Source organism: Thunnus maccoyii, chromosome 20 (assembly GCF_910596095.1).
Source record: "Thunnus maccoyii chromosome 20, fThuMac1.1, whole genome shotgun sequence".
NCBI lineage: Eukaryota > Metazoa > Chordata > Actinopteri > Scombriformes > Scombridae > Thunnus > Thunnus maccoyii.
Window position 1 is genome coordinate 18,424,611 of NC_056552.1, and position 20,931 is coordinate 18,445,541.

The 20,931-nt window shown below is 47.0% G+C and overlaps 1 protein-coding gene across 3 annotated transcripts in view; it reads left to right on the forward strand.

Moving 5' to 3' along the window:
- bahcc1b (BAH domain and coiled-coil containing 1b) overlaps nucleotides 1-20,931 on the forward strand; it is a 55,712-nt gene that overhangs the window by 23,173 nt on the left and 11,608 nt on the right. For 2 of the 3 annotated variants that reach the window (XR_006092966.1, XM_042398195.1), the window contains exons 3-17: nucleotides 299-457; nucleotides 4,656-4,766; nucleotides 5,076-7,139; nucleotides 7,693-7,804; nucleotides 8,372-8,565; nucleotides 8,956-9,096; nucleotides 10,150-10,349; nucleotides 10,944-11,331; nucleotides 12,370-13,311; nucleotides 16,121-16,287; nucleotides 17,147-17,283; nucleotides 17,549-17,653; nucleotides 20,090-20,168; nucleotides 20,327-20,513; nucleotides 20,634-20,795. Coding sequence is in view for 2 of the 3 variants with exons in the window: in XM_042398195.1 (XP_042254129.1) it covers nucleotides 299-457; nucleotides 4,656-4,766; nucleotides 5,076-7,139; nucleotides 7,693-7,804; nucleotides 8,372-8,565; nucleotides 8,956-9,096; nucleotides 10,150-10,349; nucleotides 10,944-11,331; nucleotides 12,370-13,311; nucleotides 16,121-16,287; nucleotides 17,147-17,283; nucleotides 17,549-17,653; nucleotides 20,090-20,168; nucleotides 20,327-20,513; nucleotides 20,634-20,795 (5,148 nt within the window). In the remaining variant the exon portion in view is untranslated. The remainder of the gene's footprint in view (nucleotides 1-298; nucleotides 458-4,655; nucleotides 4,767-5,075; nucleotides 7,140-7,692; nucleotides 7,805-8,371; nucleotides 8,566-8,955; nucleotides 9,097-10,149; nucleotides 10,350-10,943; nucleotides 11,332-12,369; nucleotides 13,312-16,120; nucleotides 16,288-17,146; nucleotides 17,284-17,548; nucleotides 17,654-20,089; nucleotides 20,169-20,326; nucleotides 20,514-20,633; nucleotides 20,796-20,931) is intronic. The other variant, XM_042398196.1, reaches the window with a different exon arrangement.

The window sequence follows — 20,931 nt, forward strand, 5'->3', positions numbered from 1 at the left end:
AAAATTAGGCATAAGTGTGACAAACCGAGATGTGTGTGCAAAAAAAGCCTAAGTCTAGAAAGCATATGAAACATTCGTCATTTACACACGTCCTTTTTTAACTTCTGTATTTTTTTATCTTCATCTGAGGAAGTTCTCTCAGTTAAACAGTCATACTTGGGAGCTTCTGAGTACTTCCTCTGTGGTGTTGCTTTCTCATCAGCATCTCAGGAGATTTATCCCCCCAGCGCTTGCTCACCGAGAGACAAATTTAATCAGTGAGCACCTCTCTAACCTCCAACATTTTTCTGTCTCTCAGGTGCTTCCTTCATGGGTTCCTTCCTGGCCAGCAGCGTGGGGTCCCCGCCCTCCCACCCCCCTCACCCCTCGGGACCTGCTGCCTCCCCGTCCTCCCCCTCATATAGGACTGGACCCCATTCGAGCGCCTCCCCTATCTGGTTCCCCCATTCACATGAAGGTAAGACACACACAAACACACACAAACACACACACACACACAGGAGGCAGCACAGAGTGCTTGGTCTCTGGTTAATCCAGGGTCTTGGTTTGGGATTAGATCGAGATGGAGCCATTAAGTGGTTTAACCAACACTGAGCTGAGGCCAAATACGCGCAGCAGTGATGCCTCAGATGATGCTACTTATAGAAACACACACACACACATGCAACTCTCTTCTGGTGCTGTATGTGGTTTTGTGTTTGTGGCTGTTTTCTAGTTCAGAGCTTGAGCACCGTGTCGCTCTCAGAACTGGTGCACGACCAAAATCTTCCTCTTCCTCTTGCCCCAACCTAAAAAACACAAACACACATGCACACACACCCTCATGCAGTATAAAGATAGCATCATAATCAACAGTAATTCAACAACGTTCTTCAAGCACTCCTCTTCACCCATTGCCAGCACAATCCGATATTTTCTCCCCCCCTTTCATTCAATCATCTCTCACCCCCTTATGCTCTTCTGGGGGTAAGTTTTAAGTTTCATGAGCTTCTACATCCCCCCTCACACACTGACACACACACACACACTCACACACACGCACACTGAAACTTACCCCTATTTCCACCATCCTCTCTCTCTTCACATTCACCTCCCCCTCTGACCGCAGCCCCACCCTCTGGGCCCCTTCTGGGCTAACCGACCTCCAACGGCCCCCTTCCTGATCAGACACACACACGCACACTCTCTCACAAACAAAAATGTGCGCATCAACATGCATCATGTCCTCTTTCGACTGTTAACCGTTTGTGGTTAGAAAGTGAGCTTGACTTAGTTATCTGTCCTTTTCAGGTATGTGTGTGCATGTGTTTCTGTGTGTGTGTAAGAGGATTTCTCTTTTGACAGCGAGATGGGTCTAGAGAGATAACCTCCAAAAGAGCTACAGTGGAGAGACAGCTTCCGTCACAGGCTGTATTTCTCAACTAACTGAAAACGGTCAGAATCAGAATTTCACGTTCCACCAGTTCTTCACAAAATGTGAGCGAGTGAACGATAAAACCCAGACATGTCGCCATGGAAAAGTTTTTTTACGTCTCCAAACACTGTTGCTGGGGATTAGAATAGAAAGCTTATATGCAGACATTCACTTTATTTGCTTTCTTCAATAATTGTACTGCAATAAAAAAAAAATACATTTAACCAGCTATGAGACCACTGTAGTTTCACAGCAGACATTTTGTCATAGAGCAGGAAAAGCACAGGTGTAATCAATAACATGAATAACAACTGCATTCCATTTAGGTGAGCCAGTCTCAGGGTCCTGGTATTGTGCACGCTGGCTCGCTGAAACGACTTACAGGGACACGTAAATGGAACTGAACCCTTGTTAATGTTATTAGTTACACCTGTGGTGTCCCTGCTATGACAAGTCAAACTGTCTGCCATGGAAAAAGGGCTCTTCTGACTTATTTTACAGCATGAATTAAATGGTCTACCTGCCAATTATCCCACAAACCACTGGACCAAACAATATCCCGCACATTTGTCTCTTTGTGGTTTAAGGCATGGACACAAGACATCTAGACTTCCCCCAGTAGACACAATTTGGAAGTGAAGATTTTGAGGCGCAAATATAGCTGAAATTAAGAAAATTCCTCTAATTAAGGGGTCTTTTTTATTTGTAATCAACGTTTAATTGCTTTGTACCAGAAGAAAAGAGAAGCAAAGGATGGTGGGTCCAGCTTTCTCCGGAGAGAGCTGCTGTTTATGAAACAGAATTTATTTCCCCGCTATAAGTTTTAATTTGTAACATCCTGTCAGCAGACAAGTGTACACACCAGAATTTAATTTGGGCAAGTAAGTCAAACACACTGTCTGGGGACACTTCACCACTGCAAATTTTTGATTTCAAGCTCATAAGACAAACTCATAAAAGCTGTGTTTTTACATAGAAATCTATCCTGGTGCAGCTTTAAAGCTTGAAAGGAGACAAGTTTTGTTTGTACAACTGCCTCATTTGTAGCTCATCGAGCGATAAATAGCAACAGTTAAGCCCTGAAAATGAGCACTAATGTCGCCCGGAGTGACTGTCTTATAAATCAGATTCATAGAAAGAGTCGGAGGCAGGACTTCAACGTGAACGCAGGAGAGAGCAGCGGCAGTGAAAAGAGAGCAAGAATGTGTGTGTGTGTGTGTGTGTGTGTGTGTGCGGAGGGAGAATGTGTGTGCCTATCAGACAGATTTTGTGTCTGTGTGGCTCGGCTTTGATGTCTGAACACATACACGTGTGCGCACGCTCGCACGCACGAACACGCGCACACACACTACAAATGATTGTTTTTAAGAATTCAAGCCAGGGAGCTCCGGTAGGCGGTCTGCCAGCTGGCCACGGTCCAGAGAGTGGAGCGTAGCCAGCGCAGAGAGAAGAGACCTGGCCAATACACACACACACACACACACACACACACACACACACACACACACACACACACACACACACTCATACACTCACACACTACAGACACACATATTCACAGATGAGACATTTTCGCAAAGAAATGCACAGCACATATTCCTTCTCAAACGTACACTAACTCTCTCTCGCACACACACACACACACACACACACACACCTATCCTGCTCGCTCTCCCTCTTCCACACCAGTCCTTGTTTTTTGTCTCCTCTCTCATGTGCACTCACTTCTCTCCTTACTTCCCTTTCCTCTGTCCTCTCATCTCCGCCATCTCAAAGCTCTCCACTTCCCCTTCACTTCCTCCTTCATCTTCCATCCCCCCTCACACACACACACACACACACACACATACACACACACTCCTCTCTCCAAACGCTTCACAGCAGCACCAGATTGGGGGCTTTTCATATTGACAGCCCTGTTCTTTTTTCTGTCTCTTTTACTTTTCTGTCTCTCTATCATCTGTTCATTTGCTAACCTATCAGTTCTTTCCTACTTCCCCTTCCTTCCTTTCTTTCTCTCTCCCTTTTTTTTCTCACAGTGTCCCTCTGCCGTCTTTGTTCCCCTCTTCTTCTTTTTCATCTCCCCTCCCTCCCTCCCCCCTGAGTTTTATCACTCATCATTACCCGGGGGATTGGCTTTAGATGGCTGATAGAGCCTTTTGGTTAATTGTCGCCATTTAGATTCACTGGTTGTTAACCAGTCAGAGTAATCACACACACACACACATACACACACACACACACACACGGTGGAGTGTACACATTCATGCATTTACACTGCAGCATGAACACGCAGACACACTGAGTCCCACACAAACATGCTGGGAGCAGTGAGGGGGCGTTGGTGGTTTTGCAGTGCGACTGTGGAATGCGTAGGATGAGTTTTTATGGAGTGCTGTTTACTTTGGCCACCACCGTTAAACTTTTAACGGCTGCCAATTAACGGGCCGGCAAGGACACTCTGTGGGGCATGAAACCAGCTGCTGGAGAACACACACACACACACACACACACACACACACACACACACAATCCAAGCCTTTTGGCCCCATAAAGTGGAGATGTCTGCCTCCCGCGTTTGTGTACTTGTGTATGATCCTCTGTGTATGTGCGTGGACCTGTGGCGATTTTACTGTTTTTTCTCCAAATAACACCCCACTCTCAACCACCACATACACACACACCCGCAGCGACCCTCACCCAATTCTACACCCATCCACCCCCATCAACACAACCACCAAGACCTCCTCTATCCCACAATTCAGTTCAACGTCCTTGAAGACGAGGAACAGAGTGGAACGACCATTTACCTCCCAGTGACCTCTTGGGAGGACTGTGTGTGTATGTGTGTGTATGTGTGTGTGTGTGTGTGTGTGTGTGTGTTTTAAGGAGGGGGGTTGTGATGGTTCATACTATTTGTCTTGGGTTTGGGAAAAATGTGTTTTGTAGAAGAGCAAATTCCATCCAGTTAAATGCTGCAAACACTTGGCCAGTAGCTGTCGGCTGTGGTTTTTGTCACCACTTTGTCCACTGTAAATAATGTCAACTCATGTGGTGTGTTTGTGCAAAAGTGCATTTATGGTGAAAGTAGCACTAACTGGCCATATTTTTTTTTCTGTGTTTTCCAAAATGGCCCCATTTCATGATAGATTGTAGAGATAAACTGTTTGTTTAGAGGGCTGCTGAATGTCAACGCTGCAGAGAAACATCCATTTTTTCCTGCTCTCCCTCCCTCTGACAGGGTACCCCAGCTATTCAGGAAGTCTTGCTTCTCCTTTTCTATCTATGAGTCCCCTGGATCACCATAGCAACGGTCTCTATGGACAGCACCGCTTCTATGAAACTCAAAAAGGTAGGTGTTGGTATGTGTGTGTGTGTGTGAGAAGGTAACTGTGAAAAAAATCACTTTATATATATACTTCCCTAAACTGCTTAATCAGCACTTACCACAGGAGTAAGAACAGCTGGTAACTCAGAGTCTATTTTTTTCAAGTTAGTTAGCATTAGTGTTTCTCCAGATACCATTACAGAAACACATTTTAATATAGTAATTTTAATACAACTCTATGAAAATGAATGTTTTAAACAGCCACTTTCCAGCTACCATTTAAATCTCTTGCAATTGTAGCGATCCATTTTAAACTTTCTCCTCTCTTCTTAGATCACTTCTACCTGAGGGGCCTTCCTCCGCAGCCCCCTCTGCTCTCCACCAATCACAGCCTTCCTCCGCTGGCCAGGACTGCCCCTGGCCACCCGCTTGGCTCTTGCAGCCGAGAGACAGACAACGGGGGAGGTGGTGGGGGAGGTGGGAAGAGCGCCAAGGATGTGAGTGAGAAAGGGGTTTCATCAGTGTCAAAGGAGAAGGAGCGATCAAGCAGCAAGGAGCGGCACCAGGAGAGCAAAGACAAACAACATCAGCTTCATCATCCCCATTCACATCAGACGAACTCTGCCACCACTCCATCTAGCTACCATCACCAAGCTTACTCACACCCTCACCACGCTCTCCTTCCTCACCTCACAACCCAGAGCAGGGAGGAGGACCACAGACACCCTCTGGAGCGACACAAGGAGTACAGAGACAGTGACTCGGGCAGTCAGGGGACGAAACATATGAGTGCCTGTAAACTGTCCAGTGGTTCAGGGGCAGAGACTGGTTCTGGAGGAAAGGGGGGAGCACTGAGCAGCTGCAGTGGTAGTGGGGTGGGTAGACCTCCATCTGGTGGTGGCAGGCGCTGCTCCAAGGATGGACCCATAAATGGGGAGATGAAGATCAGCGAATCCTCAACTTCCTCCTCTGAATGTATGAGAAGAGGTGCGGCTGCAGCCACAGCCATCTTGGCACCTCCAACTCCGCACTCTGTGGCCTCCTATTCCATGCCTCCTCCTCCTCCCCCTCCGCCACCTCCTCCTCATGCTTTACACATGGGCTCCACAGTGGCGGGAGGGTGGCTGCACCACTCACATCACCATCCCCATCCTGAGTTTTACTGCCCCCCAACCCCTCTTACCTTGGCACACTCAAAAGATCCAGTATCAACATCCGGAGGATCTGGCAGGGAGGCAAAAGTCATCGGCCCAACTTATGTTCCATCAGTTGGGCCACTGGGAGATTTGGCAGCTCCTGACTGTCGTGGTGCAGGAGGAGGTGGGAGAAAGGGGGATGACAAAAGTGGAGATGGATCTTTTGAAAGTCCCTCTCATCACCTTAGTCGGCTTAGTAGTTGCCAGAAGAAGGACAAATCTCAGCCCCACCAGCAGCAGCTGGGCTGTGGCAAGGCTGACAAACCTCCTGACTGGAGCCACCAGACACAGCACTTCCACAAACCCAGTTCCAATCCGAGCTCTCAGCCTGAGCTACGGTCCTGCAGCCTGGAAACATCTTCATCTTTCCGAGATGTGGAGATTGTGGACGATGTTTACCGGCCTTCGCTCCCACCAGATGCCCAGGGGACACACCCTGGGGCTGGACAGGGCTTATCCAAAAATGGCCCTGGTGCCAGCACGCCTCCCTTCAGGGACTGTTCTCACTCAGGTCCTCATCCTGATGGGAGGGTGGGCTCGGGGTCAGCAGTTCAGAGGGAGGGACAAAAGGTTGCTAGGATACGACACCAGCAGCACAGCAGCCATGGAGCAAGTACAGAAGAGAGAGGAAGAGATGGAAGTCAGACAGCAACACCTTGGGGGGCTCGAGGGGGCCACCAAGAGGACCAGAGAAAAGGCTCCCACCATGCATCAGTTGGCAACGGTGAAGTAAGAGGGCTGAGCAGCAGAGCTCCAAACACTGACCACAACCAGCCCCATTCTCAACCGCCTCCCCTATCCCGTTCCTCATCACACACCACTGAGGGTGAAGGCAGCGCCATGAAGAACTTAATGAACTACAGCTCTCAGCAGCCGTTGCTGCTGCCCCAGCGGAGCCCCTTTGGTGGTCTGGGCTGCCTCAAGCAGGGTGGAGAGAGATCAGAGAAGGGGGACAGAGGAGGAGGCAAAAGCAACACCTCCCTCCAAGACCCTCTCAAACAGTCACTCCCTCCTCGCCGAGGCTCCACTAATGAGGGAGAGAGGGGGGACAAAGGTGGGAAGGAGGCTGGGGAGGCAGGAGAGGGGGAGGTGCGACAGCCTCCGGTGGGTATTGCAGTTGCAGTAGCCAGGCCCCCCCATCGTTCCCCAGACAACACCCCTGGACACAGCAGACAGGGCAGGGTGCTGCCCAGCATGAAAGGTCAGACATCATTTATGTTCCTGCATGCACTGGAAGTCAATTAATGCTATATCTGTGCTCTAGGCTGCGTTAAAGGAAAAATCCATGATAACACACTTTTGAGAACAACTATTAGTGCCATATAGTATCTTATATTTCTTAGTCCTTTTTGATGTTTATTCTGAGATTAACACAACTTCAGACCCTTTTGCAAACAGCTTCTGTCTCGGCTCAACATTTTGCACTTTCAGGAAGAAATTCATCATAAAGAGGCAGAGATGCTGATTTCTGTACAGGCACAGGTTGACAAGGGCCTTCTGGGAATTGTAGGAAGTCATTTTTTGTCATAGAAATAAATTAGGCAACTTAAGGGTTAGTGGGTATGCCAGAAAGGTACACATACAAATTTCTGGCATGCAATGAACATCCAAATGTGACAATATGTGTACAAGTACAAGTATCAGAAGGTAGATTCTCCCTTCAAAGGAAATACTCAGAAATGTCATCTAATGATATTTTTGATTAGTCCACAACAGTTGGTGTAAGCATGTTTCCTCTATTTTTTGCGATTCAGGGGTGTCGCGCCCTGTGTATCCTCTTGGTCGGGAGGCAGAGGAGAGGAAGAGGTTGACAGAGGAACAGATCAGCCTTCATCACCTGGACAGAGACAGAGAAATGATGATCAGGTACACTTCAATTCACAAACACCGACCCATATGAACGTACACTCATACACATACACATGCACCTCGCAGCATCTATTCATTTTTTTTCTCTCATCTGATAAGCTGCAGTTCTTTTATTCTCCCTGCGTCTCTCTCCCAGTCTGAGGCTCTGCTTCTCTTTTCTCTCATCCCCTCACTCCATTTACTCTTCTCACCCTTTGATGTGGTATTTCTGTACCCCCCCCCCCCTCTCTCTCTTCCCCAGTCTCTCTTTCTCTCTGAGATGAGATGTGGTGCATTAATGTTACGGGAACTAATACGAATGTCTCTGAAGTATCAGGCTCTTATTATGTAGTCATATTAAGGGAAGAAAACATATAATGAGAACTCATAGACCAGGCACAAGATGATGGCTGTTCCTGTTGCCGTCACATTTCCTTTTCTTGATGATTATAATGATAGTAGTGGTAATGAAGATGACAAAGATGAAGATAATGATCATAATGGTGGTGATGGTGATGATGATGATGACAATAAGAGGGATAATAAAGATAATGACAAAGTTCACCCCGCCTATCGCCACAACAGGGAAAACAAGGATCGTGTGGAGTTTGCCAGGATCCACCCTTCTAGTAGTTGCCACGGTGACCTGACCTCTCACCTCTTGGTCCCCGGAGGAGCCAGTCAGTTAGGGGCAGACCCTGCTGCACATGCTCACCCAGCTCACCACCACTGGATGCAGAGGACAGGAAGTCCCTCCCTCTGGATGGGGCATTCATACAGTGAGTAGAGTGGAGGGGCAGCACATGATGTTTCTTACACATTTTCTGTTTTTACAGCCAGTGAACATGGTCTGTAACTTTAATGCCCTTCATTTTCATGTGTTTTTTTGTTTTGTTGAGATCATGTATCAATCAGTGTGAGTGGTATGTGGGGGGTTCCTTGCATTTTTTCTGTCTTCTGTCTTTTGTTCAACCATGTTGTTAATAATGCTTTTTTTTAATCTAAACTCCATATTAGTCCTGCTCCTCTATGCATCCTCTCCTGCATTTATATGCTGAGCGCATCCCAAGATTTACTCATTCAGCACACCACTATCTTTTTGGAGTAGTAAAATAAGTATTTAAATATTGCTCTCATTTGACTGTGTTTTGTGTGTAACTTTGTTCCAGGTCTGAGCCATGTGGGGATGAGCGCCGGCTTCCCACCAGGTCTGCCCAGCCCACTGCCGCCTGTGCTGGGGTCACTCACTCAAGACCCCAACTCTCCACTGGTGGTTCTTCCTACAGAACCTGGGCCACATCATCACCTTGGTACGGCGAAGCATCCTTTTACAACAACAGCACACACACCCTTACATACTTACAGCCCTCCCTTCCTCCCTCCTTTTCTCCATTTGTACCATCCGAGCTGCTGCCATTTCTCTCCCAGAGTTTTAGTATCATTGGCTAATCATAATATAATGCTCAACTAAGTCCCTCTGTCAGTGGGACTGTGTTTTATAGCTTCGTTAATGGGAGCAGCTATTCTATTGCCCTCCTCTGCATGTGCCCAGCATTATGCAAACCATTTTAACTGGTGTTCATCTCTCTTGCGGCGGAGCACTTTTGTGTTTAGACTGAACTTTGTGCGCTTGTGTGTAGGTGTGTGTGTATGTGGACATCTAAAGTTAGATGTGTTCATGTCTGGAACAACATGAGACATTGCTCAGTGTTAAGGGTTGTGTAGTACATCTTAGCCGTTGCTGGAGAGAGAAAAGAGTGTGTATGTCTTTCTATGTGTGTGTGTGTGTGTGTGTCAATGCCTCTTTGCAAACAGGCTGTGAAATTTAATTATCTCCCGCCTCCCTTGCCTCGCTCCGTGGGAGTTCCTGCAGAGAGGGGAAGTGCATCCACTGAACCCTTCCCCTGGGAAACATTAGCCCACTCAGGCTAATCTCACAGAACAAAGGTTCCCAGCGACAAGGCAGCCAAGGAGGGATGTGTGTGTGCGTGAGTGTGTGTGTGTGTACGTGTGTGTCTATCCGAATTCATATGCGCCCAGGGTGGAGCTTTGAAAGAAATGTGTGTGTCCATGCACAGAAAACACCAGCATTAGAAATAGAGAGATAGAAAAAGAAGGTGAATGGAGGATGTGGAGCCTGTGTTCAGTGAAGGTGACTGAGCTCTTCTGTCAATCCCACAGCAACACAATTTTTCTTAATGACTTTACTGTTGCTCTCTGCTGACTACTTAACTGCTTGTTTTTATTCACAAAGTTAAATGGTGTGAGTTTGCCAACAGGGATGACCTTTTCTATTATAATATAACAATATTCGAATAAAACAATATGTCAGACAACCTCTGTCTATCTGTCTCCTCCTCTAGATGTTCTGGAGCAGTCAGGTCTTTGGCCTCCTGTGTACGGAGGCCGTGGCCCTCCTCCTCACCTGCAGCATCACCCCGTCTACTCCCGCTCCTCATTCCTACAACAACAGGAGCTGTACGCCCTGCAGCATCGGCACCAGCAGCAGCAGCAGCGAGCCATGGAGCACATGCAGCGCCACTCCTTAGGACAGGTAGGACAGGTACAACTACTACTAATATAATTGAGAACACATTTTAGCCTAAAACTTGCAAAATGCTGTTAACTTATTATTGTGAAACAGTGGGCAGATGAGAGGAAGTGTGGAAATATTGAGAACTAATGAAGTTAAAACTTAAACTAAGCACAGACATCCTGATTTCTCAACTCTAAAAGGAAAACATATGCAAAATGATACTCACCAATACTTACCCAAGCCAATGACTTCCTCTTTTCTTGCCAAAAGGTTTCACTGATAAAGAGCTTGGTGTTGCCAGATCATTTGGCAACCAAACAGTGTGGCCAAAACTGTGACATCCTTTTTCTTGGCTTTTTTGTCAAAAGTTTTTTCTTTGTCTCTCAGCAGTGGTGGCTATTTATGTTCATGCTAACCCCCCCTGTCCTATTTATTTAACAACCCGCTGCATCTCCTGTTTGAGATAATGCATCTCAAGAAATTCAATAGATTTCATTAACTGGATAAAGGTCTAATCACTAGGTGTTAAATCAGTTGGTAACAGAAGCAAAATGAAAATTCATATGACATTTTGGGTGATTATTTCTTAAGCTACTATTTTCTTCCTCTCCATTTCCACAGAGAAAACACGAGGAGCATGCTATCACAGTAGAAGACTCTCCTCACGAATCTTCGGCATCTAGAACTCCCTCCTCTTCTTCCTCCTCTTCTTCGTCCACCACCTCCTCTCATGCAGCCAAACCCTTTTCCCACACCCCTCCTCCGCTCAAGACATCAACCCCATCTCCGGGGTTGTGTCCCAGCAATCGTCAGTCACCCTGCTACCACTCTCCATCCAGGCGACCGCACCCGCCGAACCCTCTGACCCCCGCCCCGAGCCCTGCTGCGGCAGCGCCACGCTCACCAGCTCTCAGCCCTGCTCCATCACACCTCTCCAAAGGGCTGGAGAGGGGTAGTGACAGGGGAGAGGGACAGCCACCACAGGACTACCCACAATCCTTAGAGCCAGGTGAGTGAAACTTGTAGGCTGATGAATGAATGCAGCGACTGAATTTAAAGAACTGTACCAGTGGGGTGAACAATCAGATAATAAAAATATAAATAAAGCAAACAGGATAGAGAGAAAGAAACAAGTTAAAGAGACAGAGAGACATACTGTATAGTGAGAGAAATATAGGGAGAGTGAGATGGAGGGGGCTGCTGCAGATATGTAGTACTGGCCTTTGAAGCATGGTATTCTTTTGATTTTGCAGAAATTGTTTGAAGCATGGCTGATCCCTTGTTCTGTGTGTCCTTGAGAGAGAGAGAGAGAGAGAGAGAGAGAGAGTGAGTGTGTGTGTGTGTGTGTGTGTGTGTGTGTGTGTGTGTGCGTGCAATCTTTTTCTGTGCAAGCTAAAGAGGGACAGCGGGCAGGTCAGCCATTAAGGTCAGAGAAAGCATATGGACACTCAGTGTGTGTATGTGTGTGACCTGCCAGCGTGCACACGTGTGCCCGAGCTGGTGTGTGTGTCAGAAGAGGAAGGTCAGTGAAATCTTCAGACAGACCCTCCTTATCCTTCAGGGGTCCTTGAGAAGTGCAGGCGGAAGGATACGCATTCATCTGGCTGCGTTGTCAGGGGGCGGAGGGATACCATCAATAATAAGAGCGCAGGGGTGACAGGGCCGGCGCTGCAATCACAGGAAAACGGCAGGGTGTCATCAATATCCCACATGGATCTATACACTCACTCACACTCCTACACACACAGTGTATATAGAATATCCAGTACTGTACACATACACATACTGTAAGTACACACACACACTGTGTGTTCTCTGCACCCTGCTGTCAGTGTATTATGCCAACTGTAATCATGTGCTTCATCCTGTCTGCCTGAACAGAATGGCAATGAATTTAAAAGGCTAAAGGCCCGACTGAAAGACAAAAGAGATTTTTTATTTTCTGTAGGTGCTTGTAAAACCATTTTATGTACAGTTTGTCAGATTGTAAAAAAAGGTTTGATGTCAGAAAACCTATTTGACTTTTGCTTTCTCCCCTCTCCTCCAGACTTGCCACCTGTTTACACCTACCCTCCGATCACCATGGGTTACAAGGCCGGGCCCTCTCCTCCTGAAGCCCGATTGGCTGAACAAGCCATGGTGGAGGCGGAGCCAGCAGAGCCTGACACCAAGTCCCTCCCACATCCGTGCCACATCCAGCCTCTCACCAAAGAAGAGGCGAGGAGGGAAGAGGAAGAAGAAGAAGAGAGAGACTGTGAAGTGGTGGAGTCCCAGAATGGAGTTGCAGAGGAAAAGAAGGAGGAAAGGAGGGCGGAAGCGAAAGGATGCTCCGTCTCCGAGCCCGAGAGCATAATTTCTGGATTGCCGCCATGCCCTTCCCCAGCTTCAGTCCCCAATCCAGCCTGCCCGGCCACAGGCAAAGCCCTAAAAGTAAAGCTCTCTCTGGGTTGCCCGGGCCAGAAGGCTAGCCTAGAGGAGCCCGAGCTATCCAAAGAACAGGAGGATGATAGACAATGTGGAAAAGAGGACATGGAGGAGGATGAAGGAGAGAAAATGGAGTCTGCACAGACAGAATGTGCTGTCTCTGTGTCCGTAGAGCCTCCAGAGGAGAAGAAGGAGGAGGAGGAAGAGGAGGTTGGGGAGAATGTAGAGGTGGTTGAGGATGATGAAGAAGAGGAGGGTAATGGGAGGAGTCCAGATGAGGACTTAGTGGAAGTAACATGTAGCTCTCCCACTCCTCTTCCGTCCTCTGACCCCGTCCTCCCTCTCCCAGCGAGCACAGCAGCCCAGCTCCAAGGGGCCTACATGTGGAGCCTGGAGCTCCTGATCGCTGCGGCTTTGTGTGCCACCAGAGATGCCTTGTACCCGCCTGTACCTGCTGTCCGAGCCCCAAGCCCTCCACCCCACCACGGCATGGAGATACTGGGAGAACTGGCCGAGCTGGAGATCCAGCAGAGGAGCAGGGAGAGCAATGAGAAGGATGCTGAAGGTGAGAAGATGTTCTTTCTCATGTAGACAAATCAGAAAATTAATAAAACGTCTGTAAAATAGAAAACAAAGATTCAGAAATGCCCCATTTCTTAGGCATACCCTTTATTCATTACAGCCTGTCCATATTTTGTATCGTCTTGTTACAACAAACAGGCCCAAAATGCCTGAAAATCAGATCAAGGAGAAAGAAAAAAAAAGTTATCCTACTTCTCTCTTACCCTTGCGTACACAAACACACACACTTACAGTGAACCAAAAAAAGAAAAGGGTCTGGGAGACGTGTGCAGCCCAGATGTGGAGACTATCAAACTCACACTTTAACCACACACACACACACACACACACAGACAGACAGACACACACACACACACACACACAGACAGACACACAGTCACACACAGACACATTTCCCACCAACTGTCCTGTTTCCTTCCTCAACTCGGACTCTCTGTTCTTGCCCATAGACCATATTTTTCCCTCGGGGAAGGGTGTATGTATGTGTGTTTGGGGGGGGGGGGACACAGAGATGGACAAACAAGCTGAGCTTCAGACACAAGCCAGACACACACATACACACACACACTCTGCCCAGCGTGTCCCCCAGGCTCTGGCGTCTTGCTTTGCTAATTAGACCCTTTCCTTTAAAACACTTCTCCTGTAAGCGCTCCTATTTTCCTCTCGTCCCTCTGAGAGAAAGTGTTTTTATTTATGCCAGCATCTGTGTGTGTATGTTAGCGTGCATGCGTGCACGCCGGTCTGTGTGTGTGTAAACTGTTAAGTAATCCCAGATGAATCCCTGCTCTCTTCCATCAGACTCTATGTGTCTCTCCACCAGGCTGCCTGCTCCCTGCCTGCGCCTCCTCCCGCCTCTCCCCCTCCTCCCTCTTTGTTATTTTTTCCCCCCTCACCCACTCCTTCTTTTTTTTTCTTTTTTTTTTTATTAAACCAATGTAATCTTGTGTGTAAATCCTGCCTCTGCAAGCCTTGTTGACGGAATTAATAAGTGTAAAAATCATAAGTCGCTCCACAGCTGTCTGTGCATGTATGTGTGTGAGATACAGAGCGTGTGAGTGTGCATTTGTTTACATGTGTGCGCACGTGGTTAGCATGTGTAATAGGTGTGAAATCAATAAGTCCTGTCGCGGCGTGGAAAACGTTCCCCAAATTGCAACACATTTATTTAAAACCCGCTCTGGCCTCGCTGCGTGGAATGTTATTAATACCGCTGATGGCGTTTTTGTCATCGTGAATGTGTTTGGGAGATGAAACCGATCCCAGACAGATGCATTTATGCCGCTCCTTGACGCGGAAGGATATCTCAGCCGTTCACTGGAGATCGCAATTACAGATTAAGGAATCAAGAGATACTCTCCCCCTCCTGTATAAATTAGCACCATTTCTTCTATTTACACATAGACAGAGGAGCTTTTGTGTCATAGTTTCCTTTATTCCTTCACATTTCCTTTATATTGAAATTTCAGCTCAATAAACTCTCTTAATGGCCTCTAATGATGACTAGGCCCATATCAACTGTAATGGTTTTTAATTTTCCTTCACTGTTTTTGTTTTTCCCCTTGAAATCCCCAGTGCCGCCTCTTATTACACCCTTCACCCGCTTTAGAGACACAGTATGGTGTTATTACTGTGCAAAGATATGTGTGTGTGTGTGTGTGTGTGGGGTATACTATGTGCGGAAGGTATCTATTGATTGTGGCCATCCTCCAGGATACTAAACTAGGCGTGGTGATGTCAGTGGTGATGTCATCCTGTCAAGGTAACCGGAGCGTGCCATTGGCTCAGAGGTCTGACAGATGAGATGGCATTGACCTCTGTGAGCCGGGACAGGACAAAGCCGCATCTCTCAGCTCCCTCCCCGCTCGCTCTGTCGCTCTCTCTAAGGAGTTACCTGTCATTCTCACATCCGTTTGTTCTTTTATTCACGCTCCTCACAGATGAAGACTCCATCCTTCCTGTCCTCTTCTTTTCTCCTCTCCACCGCGTTTCTGTCTGCATCTCCCACTCACATGTACAGGTTTTAATAATGTCAGATGTCAGTGAATAGGCCTCGCAGCTTCAGTGCACAGACTCCTCTCCTCTCCTCTCTCCTCTCCTCTCTCCTCTCTTCTCCTCTCCTCTCCTCTCCTCGAAGGGGAAATTGGATTCTGTCCATGTCCATAATGAGGAGATGTAGGAGAATAAATAGATAGCTCAATAAACACTTTGCCTCTTATTGCTTCTCCTCCCCTTTACTCCCCAACCCCTCCCTCCCTTCCTTCACTGCGTTGCACTCCTCCTCCTCCTCCTCCTTCTCCTTCCTCTCGCCTGTCGTTCTCCTTCTCTCCAATTCTCCCTCACACACTCATGCAGTTTGCCCATGTCTGCGCAGCTCAGCGAAAATGTTGTAGGTGCATGTGTGTATTTACAGGATGCATGTGTTTTATTTGCATGGGTTTGTGTGTGTGTGTGTGTGTGTGTGTGTGTGTGTGTCGAACGTCTCATGAATATTCTGTTTCATCTGCTGGTGCTGTGACAATGACAGAGTTAATGACAGTGACAGATGTAGAGATCGTTCTCTACTGCTCCCCTGATGTGTGTGTGTGTGTGTGTTGTTTGTGTGTATGATTAGGCAGGAACACCAGTATGCATCAAATAAACTACACAGCTAATATCATAAATATCATCACTTTTCAAGGCACAGTTTCATCGTTCCAGAGATAAATCTGCTCAGCACATAACATGTTTTATAACACTGTGTCAGCCGCTATGTGATGTACCAATCTAAACCGAAACAATCCGTCTCTGCGCAGGTGAGGACATGCTGACCTTTGACCTCCACAGTCTGGCGACGCTGGCGGCCGCCCGTGCCCTGGAGATGGGGGGAGGGGCTGTGGATGCGAGGGCGAGCCAGCAATGTCCAATCAGAAAGAGGCTCAACCTACGCAGGAAGTGCAGCTGGACGCCTCGCCACGAGCCGGTGAGGCTTTACCCAATGTGTATTTTGTGTTTATGCATGCAAACATAAATCATTCATGCAGACAATCTGGGGAAGTGTTGAATAATGGACACACACCTTATTAACGTTGGATTGAAGTGTAAAAATACAAACACAATGTGGACATCTACGATCATTTACATTTTAAGAGTTTTAGGATTTTATCTTGTACTCTTTATCAAATCAACAAGCACAAAATTAGCAGAAAACAACCATTGGTCATCTTCAGTAATGCTAATATGGACATCCAAATTTCCAAGCTAACACTGTAGCATACACTACTGTGTGTTGAGCAATAACAGGCAAATAGCATTACCTCAAAGATAATATATAAACATTGTAGCTTTTAAGTTAAATGAGAAGTTATTTTTATGTGGTCAAATCTATGTGTGTGCAGAAGTTAAAAGGTATAGAAATTCCCTCAAAATGATATTTTTACTGATTCCACAACAACTGAAGGTGATGTGAGACTATGAACACCTGCTGTGAGGTGGATCAATGTTTTTCTTCTTTTTAAATAGCCCCAGAAATAAAGCAGGCTGGAGCAAATTCTTTAAAATTTAAATTTAAATTAATGAATCCCCAGCCCATATAAAAATACTCTTGATAACCTTGTGACATAACAAAAATGAACTGATATGGGGATCAAACCTGTGAGCTTTTGGTTACAGGGAAGTCCATCCAATCATCAAGCTGCCCAAACACAAGCTGGCTGCTTCACTTAGCCAATGACTGTTGAACTCAGTTTGTGTTCAGCATTTAAATTCCCCTGCTTTGTGTGTGTGTGTGTGTGTGTGTGTGTGTGTGTGTGTGTGTGCGTATCCGTGTGTGTGTGTGTCAGGTGTGCCCAGTGAAGGGCTCCATGGAGACGATGGGAGGGGAGGAGCTGGCCATGCGTGTCCAGCTGGCTGAGCTACAACGCCGCTACAAAGAGAAACAGAGAGAACTGGCCAAGCTACAGAGGAAACACGACCACCAGTGAGCAGAGACAACACACACACACACACACACACTTCTTTTTGTCTAGACTGAATCATGCATTCCAACATTCACATTTCTGCTGTCATACTGCATCCTCCTGATCTATCAGGACTTGCTGCTTGCTCATATCTAATGCGGTCTGACCTGTAGCCGATACAAGTTTCCTTCTAATTTATCTGCTGTCCTGGCTGCATCTTTGATCTCTCTCTCTCTCTCTCTCTTTCTCTCACCGTCTTCCTCCTCTTTCTCTTTCTCTCTGCAGGAAAGAGGAGACGTCTCGCAGCCCTGCCCGCCGGGGGCCCGGACGCCCCCGCAAGCGCAAGTCCACCCCCGGCCCAGCTGCTGCAGAGAGCTCCAAAAGACTCAGGTCAGTGCTCTGATATTGCGTCAGTATAATCAGTGTGATTGGCAAGCCCAGCTCATTCATCCTGATTTCTGTTTGTGTTTTTACTGAAAGGCACGGTTGATTTTCAAGAAGTTCTTCTTCAGCTGAATTGATTCGAATGCTCTATAGCTGATGATTTGCTTGATTGGGCACTGGAAGGAGCTGCTCATGCCCACACACACACACACACATACACACACACACGCACACACAATGGGTTACGTGATGGGAGCTGGATGATGGGTGTGATTTTAAATGAGAGAAGGTAATGGAGATGATGCCTTCATTAATCATCATTAATCACTTTTAATCATATTTATCACTTGCATTGATTACGTCCTGATTCCCTGTGAACCTCCAGCATATATTAATACAACTGGACAAAGTCCCGATGTACAGTTATTACAGTGATAAACGACTCAACACCACCCCACCCGCCTCAACGTGCCACCCAACACACACAACATGCACGTTATTTAACAGCTTACACATGCACACTTCCACGCTGACACACATTCCTGCACGCACACACAAAGGCTGGAAACACACACACACACACAGCCAGTGTTCAACGGCTCATAATAATAAATGTGTTTTCTCATGCTGCCCCACCTCTGTTAGCATGTGCACCCCTTGCCTTGATAAAATGATTAGAGAAACTCAAGGTTTGTCACGGTTACCATGATTAGAAAGCGCTAATGAAAATGACAATGAAAGGCTTTAGTCATACATGCTAGTGCGCCACACACACACACACACACACACATAAGCAGAATTTGTTTAATTAGTAGAGCAGGTCGCTACGTGCCTGAGCAGCATTTCTGCTGTTATTAATGAGCGATGTATCATTTGTTTATACTTTCATCTTCTCGTTAGAGTTGGGGGGTGAAATACAGGGGGAGAGAGAATAGCAACCTTTCCAAACTATTCCTCTGGATTAACATACTGTATACGCTTTATGGCCAAAAGTTTGTGGACACAAAATTTAAAAATATGTATAAAGGTCTCACTTTTGGACCGTCTTTCCTTGAAGGCATTTGTGATGTTTCACTAGTTTGTACACATGAACAGTTGGAGAAGTCGTTGCGTGAAAGATGGAAAAAAGAGAGCTTGAGAGAGAAGTTCAAACTTTGCTTACGTTCTTGCTTCCTTGCTCACCCCTGCACGGCCAGTTGCTGCGTGAAGTGTGTGTACTTGTCAGATTGTTGGTTTCGGAAAGTAACAAAAGTTGTCGGACACAGCCCCCCAATTTCTGATGTGGGGGGGGGGGGTTTCAGGCGCTGTTCAACAATCTGACAAGCACTATATTTGAAGCATACTGACCCCTTAAGGCCTGGCTTGCTGTCAATTCATCCAAAAATATGTTGGATGGGGTTGAGGTCAGGGCTTTGTGCCAAGCAAATTTGGTAAACCTCGATTTGTGCACTAGGGAATTGTCATGGTTAAAACAGCCTTTCCCAAACAGTTTGAAGCACACTTTTGCCAAAAACATCATAATCTGTATAATTTACACGCTTACTCACACGTTATGCCTTAAGTGAGGACGTGACATGGGGTAAACTGTGGGGCTTAGAAACTCAAAAGCGTAAGAGCTGAACGATCAGGCGGGGGGATTTTAACAGATACATGTGGTCTGAATGGATGGAAAAAAAGATCTTTTAGAGTTTTTAGACTTTCCTTATCCTCTCCTCTCCTCTTCTCCTCTCTCCTCTCCCGGGAGCGGAGATGCTGAGAGCCAAACCTTCCCTCTGTGGGAATATAGGATTCACCTGCCTCAGACACCAGCTGCTAACAGAGTGTGTGTGTGTGTGTGTATGTGCTGGAAGCCTGTGGTGTGAGAGAGCATGCATACAATGAAGGGAGGAGAGAGAGAGAGAGAGAGAGAGAGAGAGAGAGAGAGAGAGAGAGAGAGAGAGGAAAGGAGGAGTAGTGTTCAATAGAGGTTAGTGTTTATCGATTGAGCCCTGAAGCTCCGGTCAACGGACAGACTCCCTCGAGACTGCTTCATCTCTCTCTCTGTCTCTTTCCCTTCCCCCCAAACCATTCTCCTCCTCCCTCTGTCTCTTCTCCACTCTCCTTCACACCAGATAAGTCTTACCCTTTCATGTGGTGATTGAGCAGAGTTTCATATTCGCACGGCCGCTGAATATTTCTGTTTGCCGTCAAACTGCGCCGAGCCCGTCTCTTACCTCATCAAAGTTATGAGACAGAGAAGAGTGCGAAGAGGCGGAGAGTGAAACAATGAGTGAACCCAGCAGAGAGGGAGGTGAAACGAGAGAGAAGAAAGCAGAAGGGCAGAGTTATAGAGGAAAATCATCCTTGAGTGAAAAGAAATGTGTGATCAGATTGATTCTGTGATCAGTTCTTTTTATGACAATTTCTCACTGAACCGGTGTTTTTTTTTTTAATGTTTTCCAGGGCCGGGCTCAATTTACTGGAGGAAAAAGCCAGGAAGAAAATGTCCAATCATGGCTTCAACAGCCTCAGCGCTGCACAGGTTGGTCCCTCTGCGGTTTCTCCTGGTTCATCCACACACACACACACACACTGACAACCACTTCCTGCTGCTAATGTTTTTTTTTCTTCCTTTCCTGGATGTTTCAATTAGCGGAAAGAAATTAGTAAATAATTAGCTGTTCCGCTCCTGCTCTACAGATGAAAGCTCGCTGTAAGCACAGAGGTCGGCCCAGCGCCCTGAGCTCCAGGCTGGCCAGGCGGGTGACCCAGCTGAAGCAGAAGGCTGCGGCCCAGCGTGGTGCACCGTCAGCAGGAATGCTGCACTGCAGAGGGGCCCCTGGAGCAGAAGAGGTCACTAAGAGTCACTGCAGACAAGGAGTGAAAGGTGGGGACAGAGGGAGTGTACACACACACACACACACACACACACACACACAAACACACACTTGTTGTCTATTCAGTAGCACCCAAAAACTAATCTCCACCACTGCTATTGATCCATCAGACCCACAGCAGGACTGGGCAGCCAGTCAGACTGTGAAGAGGAAGAGGGGTCGGAAGCCAAAGGTGCTGATGGACCCAAACAGAGCTCACCACAAGGAAAGCCGGGCCTCTGAGAAACGGGAAGTCAGAGATGAGAAGAGTTACAGCGAGAGTTCAGAGCACGGTCAGTCACAAGGATTTTACCAATATGTTTTTGGGTGTGTCTTCCAGGATGTTTGGTGTTTGATGTGATTTTTTTATGGCTCTAATTGTAAAACAAAACAGTACAAGGTTGGAAGACAGATAAAGTTCACAGAAGT